We start from the raw sequence: 21930 nt of genomic DNA on the forward strand, positions 1-21930 counted from the left end.
TGAGTGGATGGAAATGCTAGTGGTCAATGAGAGGGAGGAGTAAGGGGTATGGTACGCGTGAGTTTTTTCTTTTTCCTTTTTCTGGAGTGATCCAAATGTTCTAGTGAATGATCATGGTGATAAATATTCTTCTATGTGATGATATTGTGAGCCATTGACTGTACACCGTACATAGAATGTTTGTATGTTAAGAATGTTCATGTTTGTATGTTGCTTTGGTTTGATAAAAAAGAAATTAAAATTTTTTTAAAAAGTAGAAAAAAAAAGAATGTGGCATTTCTGGGACACATAAGCAAGCACAGTTGGTTTAATCTTTAGACCTAGGATGGGTCATCCTCAAAGACGTGTGACTGGGAAGGATTATGGCATGTCTCCTCTCATCCACAGATCTTCAAATCAGGTGTCTGAGATGGACCATGACAGCAACTTCTGTGATATCAGATAGGCTATCCTGACTTCCTTTAAAGGAGCCAACAACTCTGAATGCTCCAGGGCCACTAACTAGATTCTCTCTTTTGTAAAATTGGCTCATGGTCTGAACTGGATTCATCCAGGAAATCTGCAAAGAATATGGCCTTATTAGTATGGCTCCTTGATGATCCATTTGCTCTTGAAAGTTTTGATTGTGGTCAGTGTTCCCTCCATGTGTTGATTCAGAGAAACAAGGAGCAGTTCAGAAACAGATAACTATTTCCATGGATGCGTTCATAAAGCATGGACTCTGAATTTCGTATCTTGATCCTCCTTCAGAGGGTCATCTGTTCAATGACTACATTATTCTTTTTTGATCTGACAGGGGAAAGGCTGCCCAAACCTGACCGAGGAAAAATGCGATTCCACAAAATTGCTAATGTCAACAAAGCCTTGGATTACATAGCCAGCAAGGGCGTGAAGCTGGTGTCAATCGGCGCTGAAGGTAAGAGAGGCGGTTGGTGGAAGTAGCCCTGATACCGTGCTGACTCACAGTGGTGGTGGAGGGTCCGGACTGATGGATCCTGCCCTCCGCAACACACAGACATACGCTATTTACTGTGCGTGTGTTGTCAAGCTGTCTGCTAAGCACTGGCTTGAGAGCAAATGGGAAACCAGGTTCTAGGATTATTTGTAAAGCATAGAGTCAAATGTAATGCTTGTTGGGCAGGCCGCGGTGGCTCAGCAGGCAAGAATGCTTGCCTGCCATTCTAGAGGACCCGGGTTCGATTCCCGGTGCCTGCCCATGTTAAAAAAGTATACATATATAATGCTTGTTTAAACTGATTGCAGGAACCAGAAAGAGCTTAAACATCACGGTGACTCTTAAGACAAACTACTTAATAGGAAGGAAGCGGCACCTTCTTTCTCTGTGGGAGGTTAGGAATCCTGATCAGCTCGGCAGGAGCATGGAAATGGCAGGAATGTGGACAGCCCATTATGTGCAACTGACTCCGGCATAACTGCCAGTTGGGGAGCCCTATCAGGAGGTCGGGGTAAAGATGGCACTGAGACTGTGCATTTGATTATGTAAAACCTGCACTCACAGTCTTAAAGCTTTGGAAACTTCTGGGTGGTTTTCAGTCATCATACATATGCAAGTTTTGTGCTTATTATTAACTCGGGATTCATTTAAACTTGAGACATTTGGTTATAAGTACCATATTTATAACGGGACACATTGTGATGCATATAAAAAATAAACTGATCTTTCCATATGTACACTTTCCAATGGCTCTGAAGTCAAAACTTATACATAGGAGAATGTTATATACCGATAACGTTGTATTTACATTAATTTGCTGTTATGTTTCTCACCCGAAGAAATTGTCGATGGCAATGTGAAAATGACCCTGGGTATGATCTGGACCATCATCCTTCGCTTTGCTATTCAGGATATTTCAGTTGAAGGTAAAAGACATGCTTACAAATCTGATGGTATTAAGATATATACAGCAATTTAAAAATTAAGTTCATAAATTTAAAATTTCAATAAGAAATTAAGATTGGATAGTCACTTGGATGATTGAATGAAAGATATGTGAGTTGGGGTTTCATAAGTGTTTTATTTGTATGGAAAGAGACACTGGGGGTGGAATCACTTTGGAAATAATGAGCACATGTTCAGAACAGAAGTCACTTTTTGAAATGAGCATTTATTGAGCTTCTTTTTTGCTTATGATACTAGTAAGTTCACAGTTATGACAATTCTTTGAGCTTACAGCTGAAACACTTTTTTTTAAGGAAAAACTCTATTGAAATCATTTTTAAAAAACAAAATTTCTAAATATCTATTGTCATTATGTCTTTCTGCCTAATGACTGTTCCGTCATTGTAATGGAATCTTAGTCCATACACTGCCACTAAAGATAAAAATCGTTAGTCTTTTACTCCCACTGCATTCCCAAATATTTTGATGAATTCAGCCCTGTTGAAAAGTGTCAAATTGACTTTCTTAAAATTAGAACATTGCCTATTTAGCTCCCAAATTACACGAAGTATAGCTGCAGGATGTGTTTAAGGACAACCTGAATTGTTCAACTAGTCACCTTCCCTTAATTTTCTAATCATGTTCCTAAGCTGGTGACAGATGTGGGTGTTATTTTAAATTCTGCCCAGGCCAGACTGCCTTCTAACTCTGGACTTTTAAAGTGATTTTAGTTACTAATTAATCATTATACACTGAGAACCTACTGCTTTCCAGACTTTGTACAATGTGACGTAAAACCTTTTTTACTTTATCTACTTATCCTTAAGGAGTTTAAAAGGTATTGAATTTATTCCCTTCTAACATTGAAGACCCATGTATATCACCTAAAATCAAATTAAGATATAATGACATTAAAACCTCAAAAATTCAGACTCAGATAGCTAGCTTGAATTAGTAAATAGTGTGAACTTGGAAACCTTTTTAAAATGTAATTTTGTTGATGAAAATAATGAGATGTTTCGTAAAGATTCCTGCTTTGTTAAAAAGATTAATTTGCAGCAATTTTATCATTTTTTATATACTTCTAAATTTAAATTTTTTAATTGAACCCACTTTAAATAACAAATACAATTTTAAAAAATTTTGTTCACACTAGTGCCTGAGCTGGACTTGCAAATACTTTTTTTCATAAATATTATAGAGTTGAAATTGACCTCAGCTTTTTCTGATTCATCACAAATTTTCAAATTAGTGATAATATGAATTTAAAACTTTCTCTATTTCAAGTGTAACTATGAATGGTATTATCCAATAGAGGCTTTCCCCCAAATTATTAAAGTTTTCCCCAAAATAAGAAGGTTGGATCATAGGATTTTATAAGGATGCCACAATAAAAGGATATATTAATCTGCTTTCCAAAAAACCAATAAGACTGTTTTCCTGCCCTCAAGGCTATAAGAAAATTCTCCTACATTATCTTCTAGAAGCTGTATTATTTTTCACATTTTGGGGTGTGGTATGAGGTATAGGGGTCAAGTTTTTTCATTTCATAGGGATATTGTTTCCCAGGTTGTTTATTGGAGAGAGTGTCCTTTACCATCTAAGTAATAAACAAACAAACAACTAGTAAGAAAATAAATGTTAAAAAGGAGCAATTTCATTAGCAGTGCACCTAAATCTCTTCAGGGAGACGTCCTTCAAGCAGTGTCCAATGCAATAGATAATAAATTTAACTTATATTTTCATTTGTTTTAGCTTTATGGAATGATTTCTTAACAATCTTGCTTAATTTCTATATGTCTACAGAAAAATCATTTTTATGATGTATATTTTGTAGAAAAAAAGACATTGTTATTAGAACTGAATTCTTTGAGGAGCTATTGTCGCCTTCAATAAAATGATGGGCCTTTTCTAAGAAAGAAAATGTCAGATTAATATATCTGTTGATGAGGGCAGTCCATAAGTAAATGGATGGGGTTTCTTGGTGCATTGTCCAGTTTTTCATAATGGAATGACACTACCAATTTATGACATACTTTTTATACCCAAGATTATAGTTATGTGTGTGGGTGTATTATGCCAAATGATGACATTTCAGGTTTACCCTACACCTGTAGGGAGTAAAGTATACCAAAATCAGGCATAGAATTTACCCAGACTTAATAACCTGTTGCTGAAATCAGCCTAAAAATCGACTTAGGAGTGAGGGAGGTTCAGCTTTGATTAGAGTAAAGAGACATTGTTTGACATTCATAGCCTAAGAGCATTCAGATATATTCAGATAGAAATAGGTGAAACTCAGTGACTTATAAATCTGAACTTCAGAAGTAGTATTAAGATTTTGATCTCCTTTGCCTAGTAAGTATTTAAATTTTACAGGATATAACACATTAAAGCAGAACAACTAGATACGGACTTCCATATTACTTCACCTATACCAATTGATATCTTAATAAAGTCTTAGAACTTCCCATCTTTTTCCTTAACAGAAGTTTCTGGATAAGAGGCGTGAACAGGAGTCATGCAGATTATTCTTAACAGCACATAAAACTTGGCAGGTGTGCATTTCAACTGAGTGATCGTTCAAAGAAAAGTCTGAACTAAAATGGACAGATTAGATAAATAATTGTAGAATACTTATTTTGAGTTTTAAAAAAATCAACTTTAAGTCCTCCTAAGACAGAAGTCCACATTCTTATAGGGAACTGTCTAAATTGTTAGCTTTTAAATATAGACAGGATAATAGGTTATAGAAGTGGCCTTAAGGAACCATTTGGCTGTATCTACGTCTGGGTCTTCTGAGAAGCAGTTACCAAGATGGTGATAGAAGTGCTGGAGATTTGTCATTTATAAAGGAGAGAGGGCAGGGGGCAGGAGTGGCTGGGAAAGCTGTCAGATTGAAGTCTCTGACAGTGCCTGAGCTGGGAAAGGGAGGAGGGTTGGGGAAAAAGATTCTCAGACTGCCATCCAGCTCTGCGGTCCTTCCAGCTAGGCCAATGGGGAGTCCTCAAGCCTAGGTTGCTTGATTGAGGAGTCCTGTCTTGAGCAGGAATCAGCCAGCATTCGTACCCCCATGACATGGGCTGGGAACAGACCTGGGGAGATTGCTCTCATCAGGATTGTGGTAGTGGATTCAGGAGTGTAGAGGCTGGGACAGCCAGTTAGTTACCTGTGCTCCCAGCAGCAGAAATGCTGACATACCCCTTTTCATGACAACCAGAGTGGTGGTATTTTAATTTGGTTAAAACTCACATGACCAAACTTGAAATTTACCAATAAAATCCTTTAAGTATTATAAAATCACTGGGTAAGGAAATACATTTGAGGACATACGACTTCACTCACATAAGGAATTCCATTTACCAAAAAACATAAGTTACAAATAAGACGGATGGCAGGTTAGTTAAGTCATAAATGTCACAGTTTGTTTTTTTTTTTAATTTTCCTAAACCAAGGGTAAGTTAACAATAACCTAGAAATCTGGTTTTAGTATTTTTTTTTTAACATTATAATTTGTGGTTGCTCCTGCATTGTTCTTTTGAAAGTCCTCAAATGTCATCAGGAGAAATCACTCAGTGGGATCAGAATTTCAACTACCATCCATTTGCCAAGCAGAGACAGTGCTTTTGGTGATTGGCTACCAGTCACCAAACACACCTAACCATGTGTGTTTAGAAGGTGACTAGACCATGAGTATTTTCCTCTGGACATTTTTTCTTGTCTTTCATTACAGAAACCTCTGCCAAAGAAGGGCTGCTGCTTTGGTGTCAAAGGAAAACTGCCCCTTATAGAAATGTCAACATTCAGAACTTCCATACTAGGTAAGCCACCAGGATCTTTATATTCTCATTGGAATCCATGAACAATGCTTTGACTATTGTTTTTTCTCCTTCTAAGAAGCACTTAATCTATGTAGGAGAGCTAAGTATAGTTTGATGTTAAGGGTCTCCTGGGAAAAGTGATTAGGTTTAGGATGCTGGTAAAACTGTTGTATTATGGGTAAATATTATGCAGCGCCAGATGGTTCCTCAGAATTTTGAGGGGTAAGAAAGTGCCTTACTTTGACTCTCAGCTGTTGTTCGAAGGAAACAGGGATGGCTGTTGTTTCTCCGCAGTGAGGTGGAAGACCTGAGCAGAGTCGGCACGCTCATGCACTAATTACACCCTGATCCTTCTGCCCCAGCAGCAGTTCCAGAAAACAGAGTGAGACTTAATCATTCAGTGTTGTTACACTAGAATTCAAGAGAAGTAGGAAAGTTGTTTTTGACAAATTATAGGATATTGGACAAAAGAAATTCAAACATGATATAATTTTGTTGTATGCTCTGGTCTTCTTTTCCATGCAGATCTTTTGTTATATTATGTATAAGTAAAAGAGTTGACTCTATTTTCCCTCTTTGGGTGGTGGCTTATCCATGAATATAAACAGATCTGTGGGCGCCCATGGATAATCACAGAAATGAAGGATAAAGATGAGCCAAAAAGAAAAATCAGGGAGGTCCTTCTAGTGAAACAAATATTAGAGTATCTACTAATTTTGAGTGCCTCGATTGTGAGGCACTGAGCCAAGCTTGAAATTGCAAAGGCAAAAAGGAAGGCTTCTTGTCCCTGTGGCATACTGCCTGGCAGGTAGGAGGGGCTGTGAAGGACTGGGGCCTTCGCCAGTGTAAACTTCAAAAGTGCCAGACTTACTTTCTCCTTACGTCTTGCTTTTCTTCCTTTGGTCCAAGTTTGAGACCACAGGACAGCCCTGATGCTTCCATCCAGGGTTTCCTTCTTCCCCTGACCCTCTGAGGAACTGAATTTCCACTTTCTGCTTTCCCTGGACCCGCGGTCACCATCAGTAGGCTCGCAGTTTCGAGCTATTGTAAGGGATTCTTAGTGCTGGTGACTACAGGGAAACAGACTGGAAACAAAAATCCTCCCTGCTTAATTGTGTTTCTACCCTTCCATGCCCTTGCCTTTTTTTTTTTTTTTTTTTAATTTTAATTTTTTTTTTTTTACATGGGCAGGCACCGGGGAACAAACCCGGGTCCTCTGGCATGGCAGGCGAGCATTCTTGCCTGCTGAACCACCGTGGCCCGCCCTGCCTTTTATTTTTTAATCAAACAATCTTATGAAGAAAAACAGAAGAATACTGGGAGCTAATGATGGCTTTTTCAGTACGCTAAGAATTTTTGGAAGAAAGTCTGTTCTGGACATTTCAGGGTAGACGTCCTCGTGTGTGCTTAAGGGGCAGACCCCAGATAAGGATCAGGAAGGAGACTTGAAGCAGAGACAGTGGAGAAATCCCAGGCCTGGAACGGCAGTGACAAAGGAGCAGAGCCGTGATAGTAGTAGAGTAGCATCTTCCCTCCTGTCACTGCCAGTTTTCCCACCGCAGAACCAGATTTGGGCAGGAACAAGGGATGGAAGCCCCCAGCAGGTCCAGGGGAGAAGAGTGGTAACCGGGCCACAGGGTCTCGGGGCTGGGGTCAGGAGGAAGGTACACGGGGCCTTTTGTGCATTGAATCAGACGGAAGCAAGTTAGGGACTGCACATTCCAAATTTCAGGTAAACATCTGACCAATAGCAGAGCGTTGCTGCTGCTTTATCTTGATTAACATGTATTCCTGTTCTTTTCAATGGTTGTGAAGCTGGAAGGACGGCCTTGGACTCTGTGCACTTATCCACAGACACCGACCTGACCTCATTGACTACTCAAAGCTTAATAAGGTGGTTCTGGGTGGCCCAGCATGCGGGCTCTGACTCGTGCACCGTAGCATGCCTGAGAATGAGCACATCAGCACTGAACTAACAGCAAAACACCCAGTGGCTTACAGAAAAAGTCAAAGGGAAAACGTATATTTTCCCAGCTAGGTTTTCACATATTGAAAAATACGACAAGGCAGCCAGGAAATTATTTATCTGTTCTGGTTAGAGCAAATACAAGATCTAAAGCCATGTCACCCTTTTTTTTGTCAAAATTAAGACATGTTTGTTGATTTGTCTTGATTTAATATGAAGGGTTATGTAATATTGCTGAGAAATTTTACACTCCTGGATTGTAAATAAGAAAAGTGAAGCATTTATTTTCTGGGGGAAGAAAGATTCAAATACTCCAAACCTGTAACAATTTCTCTTTATCTTTTTTGGGGCTTTTCAGGTGCAGACATATTTATTGAGAATTGATTAACTTCTTTCTCACACAAGGGATACGTAATTACTGTCTTGCTATTGATATAAGACATTAATCACGGCCTTAGAAAAGAAATGTTTTTTTCTGCAGAAAATTCAATTTAGAAAGCTTTAGTTCTCCCTTTAAGGTTGTGCTTAAGTCTCCAATCAGTGTTTGAATTCTTTCTTTAAAAGTAGTTTTAAAATGTAAAAGAAAAATAAGTACCTCTTCTGAATCTTGTGGTGGCTGATTTATGTTGTCCTGAAAAAAATGACAGTTAAAGATTTAAAGCTGAAAACATTGCATGTCCCTGATAAACATTCTTCCAAGTGATAATACGTCACATTTCTTTTTGGTTGCTGGTGTGCTTAACAGGCTGCTTGTATTGAATTTCTGTGTTTTGGCATGGAATCCCATCCTCTTGCATGCTGCCCCTCACCCTTGTGGCATGATGGTTGTTAGAAGAATGTTTCTGCGTTTACTACTTTTTTAAATTTTTAATTACCCATCATCTCCTTTCTGGCCTGTCTCCACTGACTACAGGCTATCACATGAAGAATTTACTCGATTCTGAAGGTTGACTATTATAATACTATAACATTGCAAAAGAGAATTGAGCAACCACCGTTTATTTGCCTTTCAATGAATTTATTTTCTTATGCTTTGAGTCAATTTGAAATGTTTCAAAAATATAGACAAAGTCCTTTTTTAAAAAATTACTCTTTATCTCATTTGCAAAATGACAAGATCGTACTGGACAGATCCAACTTCATTAGCTGTTTATAATGGTCAGTTTTTGTTACAAAAACTCAATATCCCTATGGTAATTGACCACTGAAAATGGGTGGAAAAATGATAATAATAACAGTAGCAGTTAATAATTTTATGTAGTGTTATACCAGACATTGTTCTAAGTGTGTGATTGGGCATGCATATATATACATACAAATGAGATCTATATCACACACACACAAGTATACATATTCATTCAGTCTTCACAATACACAGTAACCCTATAAAGTAGGTACTCGTATTATCCCAATTTTACGGATGATGAAACTGAGACACAGAGATGTTTAGTGATCTGCCAAGGTCACACAGCTAGTAACTGAGCCAGGAAATATTTAATTGCCACATTTTATCTTTTTAAGTTTATAATAAGATAGCTTTCACGATCTGAAATTCATTGATTACTCTATGTTTTTAATGTCAAGTCTTTCCTCTTTCGTATATATATATAGTTTTTACTCAGCTATTTGGCTTTGCAAACGTTTACATAAAATATAGATCTAAGATACATTTACTGATATAGCTTTAGCAGCTTTCAATAAAATTATTATAGACTTTATTAAAACAGCATCTAATTGAAAAAAAAGCTTTGCCTGAAATAATTGTTTACTCTGAGAGGCTAGGGAGTCTAATTTGGTTTCTTCATTTAGCATTGTGAATACTGCACTTTCCAAATGCTTCACAGTTTTGAGAAGATTGTGCTCATTGCATAACATTGCAGTCTTCTAAAATATTTTAATGATTTTGATGTTAAAATTTCATTAAATTCACCCCTGAACTAACACTGCTTTTCAGTTTTATTTTTCTATCTTGTATACCCCCATCCAATTTTAGACTCATAATGATTAATTTCTTTAATAGATCAAAACAAGAAATGATGTCTTTTAATTTTTCAATATTTCAGTTACATGCTGTCTGGTTAAATTTGATATGCATAAATATTTAATTAGTTTTATAGTAGAAGATAAATATAATCTTATGAACAAAAATTTCATCCCCATTTTCCCTTATAATTAAAAATTTTTTTCTCTTTAACATCATAGAAATAAATACCTTTTCTCTTTATAGTTATCTTGGTGGCATTCTTTTCTAATCTAAAAATTTCACTTAGTAGCATGTTGCTTCACTTCTATATGCTTTAGCTTTCTTGTGTTTAAAATAAGGGTGTTAGACTAGATGATCTCCAAAATACCTTTTCAGGTCTGCAAAATCTCTTTTAGAGTGATTTAAATTTTTTTACTAATAGGGTTGAAAATGAACTCTGAAATGTTCAGGGTGTTCTTTCTTGTCAGTGAGAAAATATTTAACAGTTTGTCTCCTATCCTCAAAGCATTCGTACTCAAATCTTTTGTTCACATTTTATGAATTGGATTATGCATGGTTTGTTTGGTTTTTATGATTTTTGATGCTTCTCTAAACCTGGGAAGTGGTTGGGAAAAGATAAGAAGTGAAGTTATTTAGACTGTAATGTTTGTGGGTGGATGGGAGGGTCTTCTCCCAAAAGTGAGATACATTGTTTATAAATCCTGTTTAAATTTTAAAAAACAACAACAAATGGGTTTTGTTTTTCGTACAGGATGACCCAATAGGAAATATTAACTTGGCCATGGAAATTGCAGAGAAGCATCTTGATATTCCTAAAATGTTGGATGCTGAAGGTGAGATCAAAATTATGTTTATTGATTTATATAAAATCTATGTACTGTTTATGTTTACAGGAAGACCTTTGTAAAACTGTACGGCAAGTTACATCTGAAGTACTTATGATTCCCAACAAGTTTCTATCATTGGCCACATGAGTATTAGACAATTTCATGTGTAGTTTGTTCATAAGTTATTTTTTTAAATCCTGCCCAAAAGCAGGCCAACAAAACTACAGGGAAAAGATTTATAATAAAAAAAAATTAAAAGTACAGCTTTCATTAAGAAACAAAATGCTTCAGTTTATGATTTTCAAAGAAAGACTTCCTATGTTTTATGTTTTCAGTAACATAATGTATTTTCCTTACCATATTCAGACAAGTTTGGCAAATAAATCCCTTTATGAAGTAGTTACGGTTTCACAAGGTAAAAATCCTTCCTTCCAACTAAAAGTTATAGCATTGAAATACAGGATATGACGGAGAAACAGAATACAATAAAAAACAAGAAAATGTTTAAAAATGTTTCCCTTTCTTCCTTCCTTCCTTCCTTCTATCCTTCCTTCCTTCTCTCTGTCTTTCCTTAAAAAAAAAAAAAAAAAAAAAAGAAATACAGGATATGGAGCATTTAGCCAACAGCATGCCATCCAAACTTTCCCATTTCATTTTTGATTAGTTTTAATTTAATTAGATTTCAAAGAGTTTCCATGTTTTTTTTCAACTTGGCATCACTCATTCTTGTGGCGAGTTTCAAATACCTTTTGTGGGGAATATGTGTGAGTTGTACCTACTGCACACCATTTAAAGCACACATATGTCAAGATCATTCATTTCATTTATTCATGATTCATTTTTCACTCAACAGACATTTATTGAGTGCCTCCCATAAGCAAAGCCCTCTTTTAGGTACTACAGGGGATAATTAGGTGTATGAGATGGGAACCTGTCCTTAAGGAGCATATATTCTTCTATTTCCGTGTTTGTTGTTGTTAATGTTAGTACTCACTAAAGGCTTGTTGCTTTCTCTAATTAGCATTGTTGGGGAAAAGCAAAGAACTTGATTCAGATCAACTTTCCATTCTTTCTTATCTTGGGTGATCTTTCAATTAGGACTCTAATTTTTCCTATTTATTAGTTTTGCCCTTTAATCAAAAAACTATCGTATTGGGTGTTAACACTGGAATCACTATTCAGAATCTACTTACCATTTCTCCGAAACTCACAGGGGAGAAAGTAAATAAAACAATGAAGAAGCAACATAAAAAATTTCCTTTTCCTCTTTGTCCATCTGTCATCTCTAAGCTAGGTTGCATTGGTGTTGTCTCTCCTTTGACTAGCCATATGGTATAAACTCTATTCAGAGTTTACCCAGCTGAATACTAAAGAGAGGAGAAAATAAGTGATGCTTTGTGAATTCATTTCCAGTTCATTAATGCCTCCCTTATTCCTAAAGTTGAGGATGAGTTTCATATTCAAAATTTATTTACGTTTGTTATAAGAATCAGGCACTGCTAACATTCTTCTCAGTTTTTAAGTTTTCACTTAATTTCTGAGTCTGGTCTCAGAATGTATCTATTCTTTTTATCCCTTGCAATGGGTGGGAAGGGATAGCACTGTTTTTATTTCCTCCTCCTTTGTGACACATCCCAGTCTCCTATTAACGTTGCTTCATCTTTCCTCTTGAATGGGTCAGGAAAATGCTCACACACTTTCTTATTATCTTAGTATAGTAATTCCTCATAAAAAATCTGTTAGCCAAGAGTTAAAACCATGACTGATTTGGGTATGGAGCATATTGTATTTTGGACCCCAAATAGATTTCCCTCCACGAGTTGCCTTCTGTATCTTTGCTAGATACATTTGGACTTAACATCAGCACAGCATTACAATGAAAATTTTCTTATTGTAATATCATGTCCAGGGCTCAGTGGCAGAGTTCTTGCCTACTGTGCTGGAGACCCGGGTTCGATTCCAGGAGCCTGCCCATGCAAAAATTATATACATATGTATATCATGTACACATGTCCATCTCTCAGATCGCTTATCCCTTTGGTGATCTTTGCTTTCCCGCCTGCTGTTGTTGACCTTCCCTTCTTTCATTAGTGCTGGTCTCTGAATCCTAAATGGAGATTTCTAGTGCTAATTGACCCACTCATCCATTAACTATTACTTGCAGTAAAACTCTTCCTTATCTTAACTCTCTACCATACTTTTAAAACGCTATGAAAATTATTTCCCTATTTTCCTCCCCAAGCCTTTTTTAGGTGAGTGCTAGGTTTAGATTTGTGGGTGCCTGTGTTCTGTGTGTACTTGGAACAGGACTTTTGATGACCCCTGGGCTTTGAAGGGCATGGGAGGTCCGTGGGAATGTGCAGTGTGTACATTCTCTCATATTCTAAGGTCTTATTCCAGCCATGGATTTGACTTTCTTTCTAGTTGAGGGCTCTTCTGGATTAGTCATGTCCTTTTCTCTTTGACAGTTTCTGATTTTTTAGGAGACACGCTTTCTTTGATGTGAACAAGATTTTAACAACACTGGGAGGGTGGGGTAGAGATTCTTCCTTTGATTCCTCTGCCCCTTGAGACAGCCCTTAGCAGAAGCAGAATCCTGATGTAATTAGAGCATCCAAGGAGTTAACCTTCTTTTCTCCACACAGATTTAGTATACACTGCCAGACCTGATGAAAGAGCCATAATGACTTATGTTTCCTGTTACTATCATGCTTTTGCTGGTGCACAGAAGGTGAGGATGTAAAACATGACTCACCTCTCACCTTTCACCTTCTGTGTCTTAATTTTTTTTTCAATTGTTTTCTTTTTTTTTTTCTTCCCCCACGCCTCTGAGTAAGGAAACCTGTCTGGTTCTGAGGAGGCAGTCGTTTGTCTCGTTTAGTCTAGTTTTCTTTGAAACACGACTATTTATCCACATAGTAGTAAGCTGTTCATGTGTGTTTTCCTGAAGATTCTGTACTGTTACACAACTCCACATCCTTTGTAATAACATCCTTTGAAAACCGAGTGGCTAGGTTTCACCTTAGAGAATTACAAGGTTTAACTTAATTCTGCCTATTGACTGAACCAAGCTTAGGAACAAGGTCAAACAGCAATGCACCCAAAAATGGTATTGCCAAGGTGGAGGTGGAAAGGATGTGTGGTCACATGATGCTGTTTTCTCTCTTCCTATTGTTTATTTCAGCAGTTAATACAAATGGTAGCAAAAGTCATAGTAGGTACAAGCTGTATATACCCTTCTCTTTAGCTGTTTTGTTAATGTTAGTTTCTACAACTGGCGAGGTAAGTATGTAAAGAAGATTGAAAGATGTGCCCTTTCTAGTGTATTTCATCCTCACATAAGCCAGCGCGGTTTACAGGGCAGATAGCTAACAAATTATGAGGGTGGGGGTGGGAAGGTGGCAGGAGAGATGGGGCAAGAGAGCTCTGCTAGTATCCTCAGCATTTTGCAGAACGACACCCATTCCTCGGAGCAAAGCACCAGATGCGATACGGTCTAAAGACAAAGAGAGTGTGGGCCCCAGCAGTCACTAGGAAGCAGTAACAACTCTAAAATGCAGCCGGTGGGTTCCCATCTTCATGGGATAGTTTCTAAAACCCATCAAAGGGCGGCGAGAAAAGAAACCATTAGTTTGATCATTAAAAAAAAAAAAAGTTAGTTCCGGTTGTTCTGTTCATGAACCGTGTCAGTGACCTTCCTGAAGTTCAGAACCGTGGGCCCAGGGAACACCCAGAAAATTGATCAGTGTAAGCCAAATTGTTCTTCCCGTTGTTCACCCTGGTTTTTCCTCTTCATTTGTGTGTGTGTGTGTGTGTGTTTTCTGTGTTATTTTTCCCCCCTTCAGACATTGTGAACACTCCTAAACCCGATGAAAGAGCTATCATGACATACGTTTCCTGCTTCTACCATGCTTTTGCGGGAGCAGAGCAGGTATTCAACACTCATCCATCCGGGTTGCTGTGCTGCTCTTCTGCATCGGTTTTAATTGTGTGTGTGTGTGTGTGTGTGTACTTGGGTGTGTGTACTTGGGTGTGTGTTTGTGCGCTTCCCATCTTACCTTGAATCTAAGTGTTTTATAATGACCTAATATGGCAAATTCCAAACTCTGAAGTTTTAAACAGCCTTAACAAATAGTTCCTCAAGGGTTTTAATCCCTTCCCTTTAAGATATTTCTTTTATTTCATTAGCAAATGGTGGAAAACATTTTTGCTTTGGGAAAAAAACAAGTGCTTTGAAAATTGAGCCACATTCATTGAGCGGTAAAGGGAATATTTGACAAGGACAATGAATGCCTTTTCAATGCCCCTTGTTCTCTGCCTACAAATTGCCTTCACTGTTCAGTGGTTTGTTCTAACATCTGTATAGGTTAATCTTATTTCAAAAGAAATAGTAAAATGGATAACACTGTTAAAACCTAAAAAAAAAAAAAGCACAGTGCTCAAGACAGAGAGTCTGAGGACATTGTAGGAGAATGTCCTTCAGCTTTCATAGTCACTGTTTCTGTTTCTTATGCCTTTGCATAGCTCTCCTTAGAGATTCCTTCTAGACTGGGTGGACCAAGTAGGTATTATTTATGTGATCTTCTTAAGGCTGCCACCAGGAAGTGATAACTGGAAATTGGCCCATGTTAGACTTTCAAGGCAGGGTTTTGGGCCAAGCTATGTAGGCCCAGAAGCTGAGATTGTCACACTTCGCTTCTTAATTCATCATTCGATTGTGTTCAGGGCACCTGGCCTTTCCTAGCCCAAGTTCTCTTTCCACAAAACAAGGATACAGAATTGCTTATTACCTCGACGACTTCTTATGTAGAGTAAACAAAGTCTTAAAAGCAAACTCAGTGGAAGGATACCATTTAGTAAGTTCTAAGTGTTCTTTTCAGCAGAATAGGTCTTCATTGAGCTCCAGTATGATGACATATATGTTCAGGATCCAGCGATTTTTGCTTTGATCAAGTATGCTCATGTTATTCAGAGAGTTTTCTACTCCATGGTCATGAGTTCAATGGAGTATTCAAGTAGATGCACAGGGACTAATGAGCCTGTTTGCCTTAACCCATACATATTTCTGTTACTAACTTGTTGTTTTACAAAGCTTTTGTTTTAGACTAATGGTATCTCCCCATTATTCCCCTACAGTATATTCAGCCTGCCGTGTGAGTCTGTGTGAAAACTGTAAAAAAAGGTGTGAATTGATTCATAATATTAAAAAGCCATACCCTCAATCTTATTACACCCTAGCCTGGAATCTGCACCATTGACAGCACGCCATTGTCCTCATTACCTCTCATCCCTGCCACGTTCAGTGTTGTGTATGCACATCCCTGTCGTTAGAGCTGTCCTGTTTACCTATTGTGTTTTACAGGCCGAGACAGCAGCTAACAGGATATGTAAGGTTCTTGCTGTGAATCAAGAGAATGAGAGGCTGATGGAAGAATATGAGAGGCTAGCAAGTGAGGTAAAGGAAACTGGTGACCTGTGGTCCTGTCCATACTCACCCAGAGGATGAGGCACAGAGGGTGAAAACAGATTGTCACTGTTAGTTTTTCACATTTTTCATCTCTGATAGTATACAAGTAGGAAAATATACTTGATCTCAGAGATTGTTCATCTCGTAGCGAATTAATCATTGGCACGAATGTAACCCCAATGGCCTTTCTAGCAACCCCAAAGTGTACAGATAGCTTGCATGTTATAAGATAGTAGACTGTGATTCCATTCTCAGCTCTGTACCTCCAGGGTTGGACGCCCCCAGAGGACATTGTATTACTTGTTTTTTGTTTTTTGTTTTTTCGCCTCCTTCATTGGCTACTGACTTCACGTACAATGCTGTGCATATTCAGAAGCCTTGCTCCACACAGTGAGCCAGTGTCAAAGAGTCTGCTTAGCCTGTTCTGAGGCTCAGCTTTGTGTGTGTATATAAATAAATACCTAGAGGGAAATCTGGGAAAGACAGAGCCCTCTGACCACGATGTTTGAGCATGAATTTCTATGGTGCCTTTCCACAGCTCTGCAGCTAGATTCTTGGTTAGCATAGTACTTTTCGTGTTGTTCTCCTTTTTTTTCTTATATAGCATAAATAGCATCAAACAGTCTTGTCACTACCACCACATTGTTTCCCTAATATACTCTATGGGCTAAATGAGGTCCATAGCCACACTGTATCTAAATTGAACTCAACACAGTAACACCTATTTGAGACCAAGTAATTTTTGCTCTGACTTAATTTAGCTGATATTTGGTCTGTCTGGGTAAAAGTATCAGGACACTTAGAATAAATCTAACCAAATTGTTTATATTAATCCAATATGATGATGTTGAGTTTATATTTTCATAAACTACTATGGAAAAGTTCAGTTTTGCTGCATTGTTTTAATGCTGGAGATAAACTTTGGCATTAAAGCATGACAAGGACTGAAGGATAGACAGTCCTTTATAATTATATCCTTCTTTTTCTTACTTGGTTCTTTACTTATCCTCTTCAAACTCTTAAACTATGGGTACTTCTCTGTTTTAACTAATTTTTTTTTGTATAATCTGATGATATTTTCCAAGGGATCAAAAGGCATAAGTGTGAATAAGTGGGTTTTCAGTGGGTTCTTTCTAAGGCCAAGGTAGTAATTCAAGAGATAGGATGTCTGCTTCATCCTTAATCACTGCCATTTTCACTTAAATCATGTGGATTTTCTGAAAAGCTAGATGCTAAAATATACTTTGGAATTGAGTCAGTCTCAGGTTTACAAGACATTGATGTAGTAAATAAATTCATTACACTTGAGCTTATTTAAAATACAACTGTATCTTAAGTTAAACCCAACTCTCTGCTGATTTTATTACACTGCATCTCTAACACACTAGGTCTTTTCTAAATTTGAAAGCTCCATCCAGCATTTGTCTGCTATTGTCTGGTCCCTGAGTTTCCTGTAAATGTCACATTTTTGTAAAACATGACTCGTGCTGACTTTAAGTTTTCTACCTGCGTGCGATATTGTTGGGTGATTACCCGTGGCCATGAGTGAATTGTAGATTGGCCACGTAAATGCCCTGTCTGAAGACACCAAAGATTTCATTCATGCTATAGCGCATTGAGGTGCCTTTCCCCTCCTTTTAGTCAGGGGTATTTGCGATCACACTTCTGTGATTTTAGGAAAATTAGGTTCATCCATTGCGCATTGTTAGGTGCCTCTGTTTTTTCAGTTGGGGGAAGTGTGTGAGGGAAGTGTTTTCAGCAGCATCTTTGTGTTTGGGGAGCAGCTTTTGGAATGGATTCGTCGCACCATCCCCTGGCTCGAGAACCGCACCCCTGAGAAGACCATGCATGCCATGCAGAAGAAGCTGGAGGACTTCCGCGATTACCGTCGGAAGCACAAGCCCCCCAAGGTGCAGGAGAAGTGCCAGCTGGAGATCAATTTCAACACCCTGCAGACCAAGCTGCGGATCAGCAACCGGCCGGCCTTCATGCCTTCCGAGGGCAAGATGGTGTCGGTGAGTGGCTGGGGGAAGCCCTCTTTCATCCATAAAGGCTTGGACCTGGGTCCCTTCACTCATGTGCCACTGAGATGGAGCCAGCTTTCTTAAATCTTTCCAACTCCATGAAATTAATTTTGGCCATGTAACTGCTTCATTCTTCATTTCCTCCTACAATAATGCAGTTCTTGACTACTAACTATGATTGATACGGTACCTTGCAAAGAGCAGGCCTTTAATCAATACTTGATTGATTAATCAATACTTGATTAAAGTATTGATTAAAGCCTTCTCTTCTCCCCCTCCTCATGACCTTGCCTCATTTTCCTCTATCAGACCTATCAGCATCTAGATCATGTATTCTCTGTTCCCTTCTGTTATGACCTATTCCATTAGGCTTTCTCAAGCTCTTATTCCTATATTTATCTCTCTTTGCACTGAATCATTCTCGTGACAATGTAAAAATGCTCAAGAATCTGCCAAACAGAGTCCCCTAGGGGGAATGGCGAGAAAGGGGGAAAATTCAACTTCGCCAAGTGGAGAATTCTTGATATTCTCTCGGGCAGTGGGGACAGCCAAAGCAATAGGCCAAGCCTCTGATCTTGGGTTTGCTCATAGGAAACTTAATCCTGCAAAGGACAGGCTAAGCCTACTTAAAATTAGGCCTAAGAGTCACCCCCAAGAGAACCTCTTCTGTTGCTCAGATATGGCCTCTCTCTCTCAGCCGACACAGCAAGCAAACTCATTGCCCTCCCTCTCTCTACATGGAGCATGACTCCCAGGAATGTGGACCTTTCTGGCAACATGGGACAGAAATCCTAGAATGAGCTGGAACTCAGCATCAAGGAATTGAGAAAATCTTCTTGACCAAAAGGGGGAAGAGCGAAATGAGACAAAATGAAGTGTCGGTGGCTGAGAGATTCCAAACAGAGTCGAGAGGTTATCTTGGAGGTTATTCTTATGCATTAAATAGATATCACCTTGTTGGTCAAGATGTAATGGAGAGACAGGAGGGAACTCTCTGAAAATGTGGAGCTGTGCTCTGGTGGCCATGTTTCTTGAAGATAATTGTATGATGATATGGCTGTGACTGGGTGGTTGTGAGAGCCTTGTGTCTGATGCTCCTTTTGTCTACTTTATCAATAGACAAGTAAAACATATGGATTAAAAATAAATAAATAATAGGGGGAACAAATGTTAAAATAAATTTAGTAGATTGGAATACGGGTGATTGGTGAAGGGGAGAAGTAAGGGGTATGGAATGTATGAATTTTTTTTTTCTGTCTTTTTATTGCTTTTTCTGAATTGATGCAGATGTTCTAAGAAATGCTCATGATAATCGATATACAACCATGTGACGACAGTGTGAGTTATTGATTATATAAAAAGAACGGAATGATCATATGATAAGAATGTTTGTGTTTGTATGTGGTTATGTATCATAAATAAAAAATAAATAAATTTAAAAAAGAAAGGGAGGGGTAAGGGGTATGTTATGTACAAATTTTTTTCTGTTATCTTTTTCTTTCTTTTTCTGAACTGATGCAAATGTTCTAAGAAATGATCATGCTGATGAATATGCAAGTATGTGATGATATTGTGAATTAGTGATTATATATGTAGAATGAAATGATCATATATTTTTTAAAAAAAGAATCTGCCAAACAAAAGTAAAAACCTCCAGTGATTCCACATCTCCTTATGGCTATTGCCCCATTTCTCTGTTCACCTTTGCAGCAAAACATCTTGAAAGAACTCTTAGTGATAATGATACCCAGCCCCTTACCTCCCATTTACTATTACTCTTCAATCTTCAGTCCTCTCCTCCACTGAAACTGTTCTTTCAAAGTCAGTAGCTTCCGTGACAATCACTTTTCATATTCCTGGGTCTCTCAGTAGCTTTTGACCCAGTTGACCATTGCCTCCTTCTTGAAACTCTTTCCACTCTTGACAGTCCTGGCTTTCTACCTCACCAGCAAGTGCTTCTCAATCTCTTTGGAAGGATTTATCTCCTCTACCCAGTCTCTGCATGTTCCATGGCTCCCAGGCTCGGTCCTGACCGCTCTTCTTGGTCCTGACCACTCTTCTCTTTCTTTTTCCAGGTGGTCTCATCCATGCCCATGGCTTCAATTACCACCTGTAAAGCTGATGCCTCCCAAATTTACATCTCTAGCTCTGACTTCTCTGTTTCAGGCTCATATACCCACTTGGTTGTCTCAAAAGCATTTCACCCCTAACAGATCCACAATAGTCCTCCCACAGTTTTCTCTCCCTTAGCAAATGATATCACCATCCTTTAAGTTGCTGAAGCCCCAAACCCAGATGTTACCCTCCATTCTTCCCTTTCTGTCACTTTCTTGCATCTGATTTCTCAGCAAGTCTTATTGGGTCTATTTCCAGATGTCATCTTAAATCTGTGCCCTTCTCTCTACCTCTACGTCCATTGCACTATTTTAAGCCACCATTCACTATCTCTCCTTGGACCTTGCGGTTTCTGTTTGCTAAAGCTGCTGGAATGCAATATGCCAGAAATGGATTGGCTTTTACAAAGGGGAGTTATTAGGTTACAAATTTACAGTTCCAAGGTCATGAAAATATCCAAATTAAGGCATCCAAAGAAAGACATGTTGACTCTCAAGAAAGGCCGATGATGTTCAGGGTTCCTCTGTCACTTGGGAAGGCCTGTGGCTGGCATCTGCTCGTCCTTTGCTCCTGGATTGCATTGCTCGCAGCTTCTGATTCCAGTGGTTTTCTCTCTGAGCTTCTGTAGGCCCTTGCTTGCTCCTCAGGGACACCTCTCTGAGCAATCTGTGTCCTGCAGATACACTCTTTGTGTCTCCAGGGCCTTTTTCTCTCTCGGGGCTCTGTATTGGCTGTCTCCAAAATGTCTCTGGACAATTCTTTTCGCTTTCTAAATGTCTCTGGGCTCTCTCAGCTTTTACTGTCTTTTTATCCTCTCACAAAGGACCCCAGTAAAGAGGATTAAGACCCACATCGAATTGAGTGGGTCATCTCCATGGAAATAACCTAATCAAAAGGTCCAACCCCCAACAGGTCTGCATCTGTAAGAATGGATTAGAAGAACATGGATTTTCTGGGGTACATAACACTTTCAGACCAGCACACTTGCAATAATCTCTTAATTAGCTCTCTTTTTTCCTTTTGCCTTCGAAAATTCATTCTCCAGGCAACAGCCACAGTAGTCTTTCAAAATCGTGAGATTGTCTCCTTCCTTTTCAAAACTTCCAATGACTTCCCGAGTTATTTAAATTAAAACCCCAATTCGTTATCCTGGTCCATGAGGTTGAACGTGATCTGATCTCCTACAACCCATCTCTCCCAACCTTGCTGATCTTCTCTCCTACCACTCTGCCGCTCATTCATCGCACTACAGCTACTATGGACTTCATTGAATTCTTCCAGCAGCCCAAGCTGATCCCCTCCTTTGGCCTTTGAACTTGTCCCCTTGGCCTGGAGCTCTCATTCCCCAGTCCTTCATACTGCAGGCTTTTCATCTCATTGAGGTCTCAGCTCAAATGCCACGTCCTTTAAAAGAGTATTCTCTGATCTGTCTAAAGGAGCCAACCCCTACCAGGCTACCAGTGCCACTTGATCCTGTTTTGGTTTTCCTTCATAACATTTATCACCACCTGAAATTAACATTTAGTTAATTACTTATGCATTTATTGTCTCCCCTCGCCCCCCATCTTGAAAGCTACACGAGGCACTTTATAGGTGCCGTTTACTCTTACGAGATTTCTCACTGCCACACCATATCCCGGCACATGCTGGATGCTCAGTAAGTAGCTGTGGGTGGGTGGATGAATGGATGATCCCTGTCCTGAGTAAATTGTTTGAATTGAGTCACTCTGAAGCTTTTGCTTCTTCTAGCCAGAAAATTAAAATCCCGTAAGTCTTTGTCCAAATCTGGAGAAATGCCAGGTATTTATTAGCTGTACTGGTTTTAA

The 21930-nt window shown here is 38.7% G+C and overlaps 1 protein-coding gene across 2 annotated transcripts in view; it reads left to right on the forward strand.

Annotated features, from left to right (window-relative positions):
• The window catches only part of ACTN2 (actinin alpha 2), a 75971-nt gene that overhangs the window by 30429 nt on the left and 23612 nt on the right, over positions 1 to 21930 (forward strand). The window contains exons 3-10 of one of the 2 annotated variants that reach the window (XM_077168431.1): positions 797 to 916; positions 1795 to 1881; positions 5634 to 5721; positions 7537 to 7615; positions 10423 to 10504; positions 14344 to 14429; positions 15861 to 15953; positions 17750 to 17980. In XM_077168431.1, the coding sequence (XP_077024546.1) occupies positions 797 to 916; positions 1795 to 1881; positions 5634 to 5721; positions 7537 to 7615; positions 10423 to 10504; positions 14344 to 14429; positions 15861 to 15953; positions 17750 to 17980 (866 nt within the window). Of the gene's footprint in view, positions 1 to 796; positions 917 to 1788; positions 1882 to 5633; positions 5722 to 7536; positions 7616 to 10422; positions 10505 to 14343; positions 14430 to 15860; positions 15954 to 17749; positions 17981 to 21930 lie in introns of both variants that reach the window. The other variant, XM_077168430.1, reaches the window with a different exon arrangement.

The sequence above is a fragment of the Tamandua tetradactyla genome, chromosome 7 (genome assembly GCF_023851605.1).
Source record: "Tamandua tetradactyla isolate mTamTet1 chromosome 7, mTamTet1.pri, whole genome shotgun sequence".
Lineage (NCBI taxonomy): Eukaryota > Metazoa > Chordata > Mammalia > Pilosa > Myrmecophagidae > Tamandua > Tamandua tetradactyla.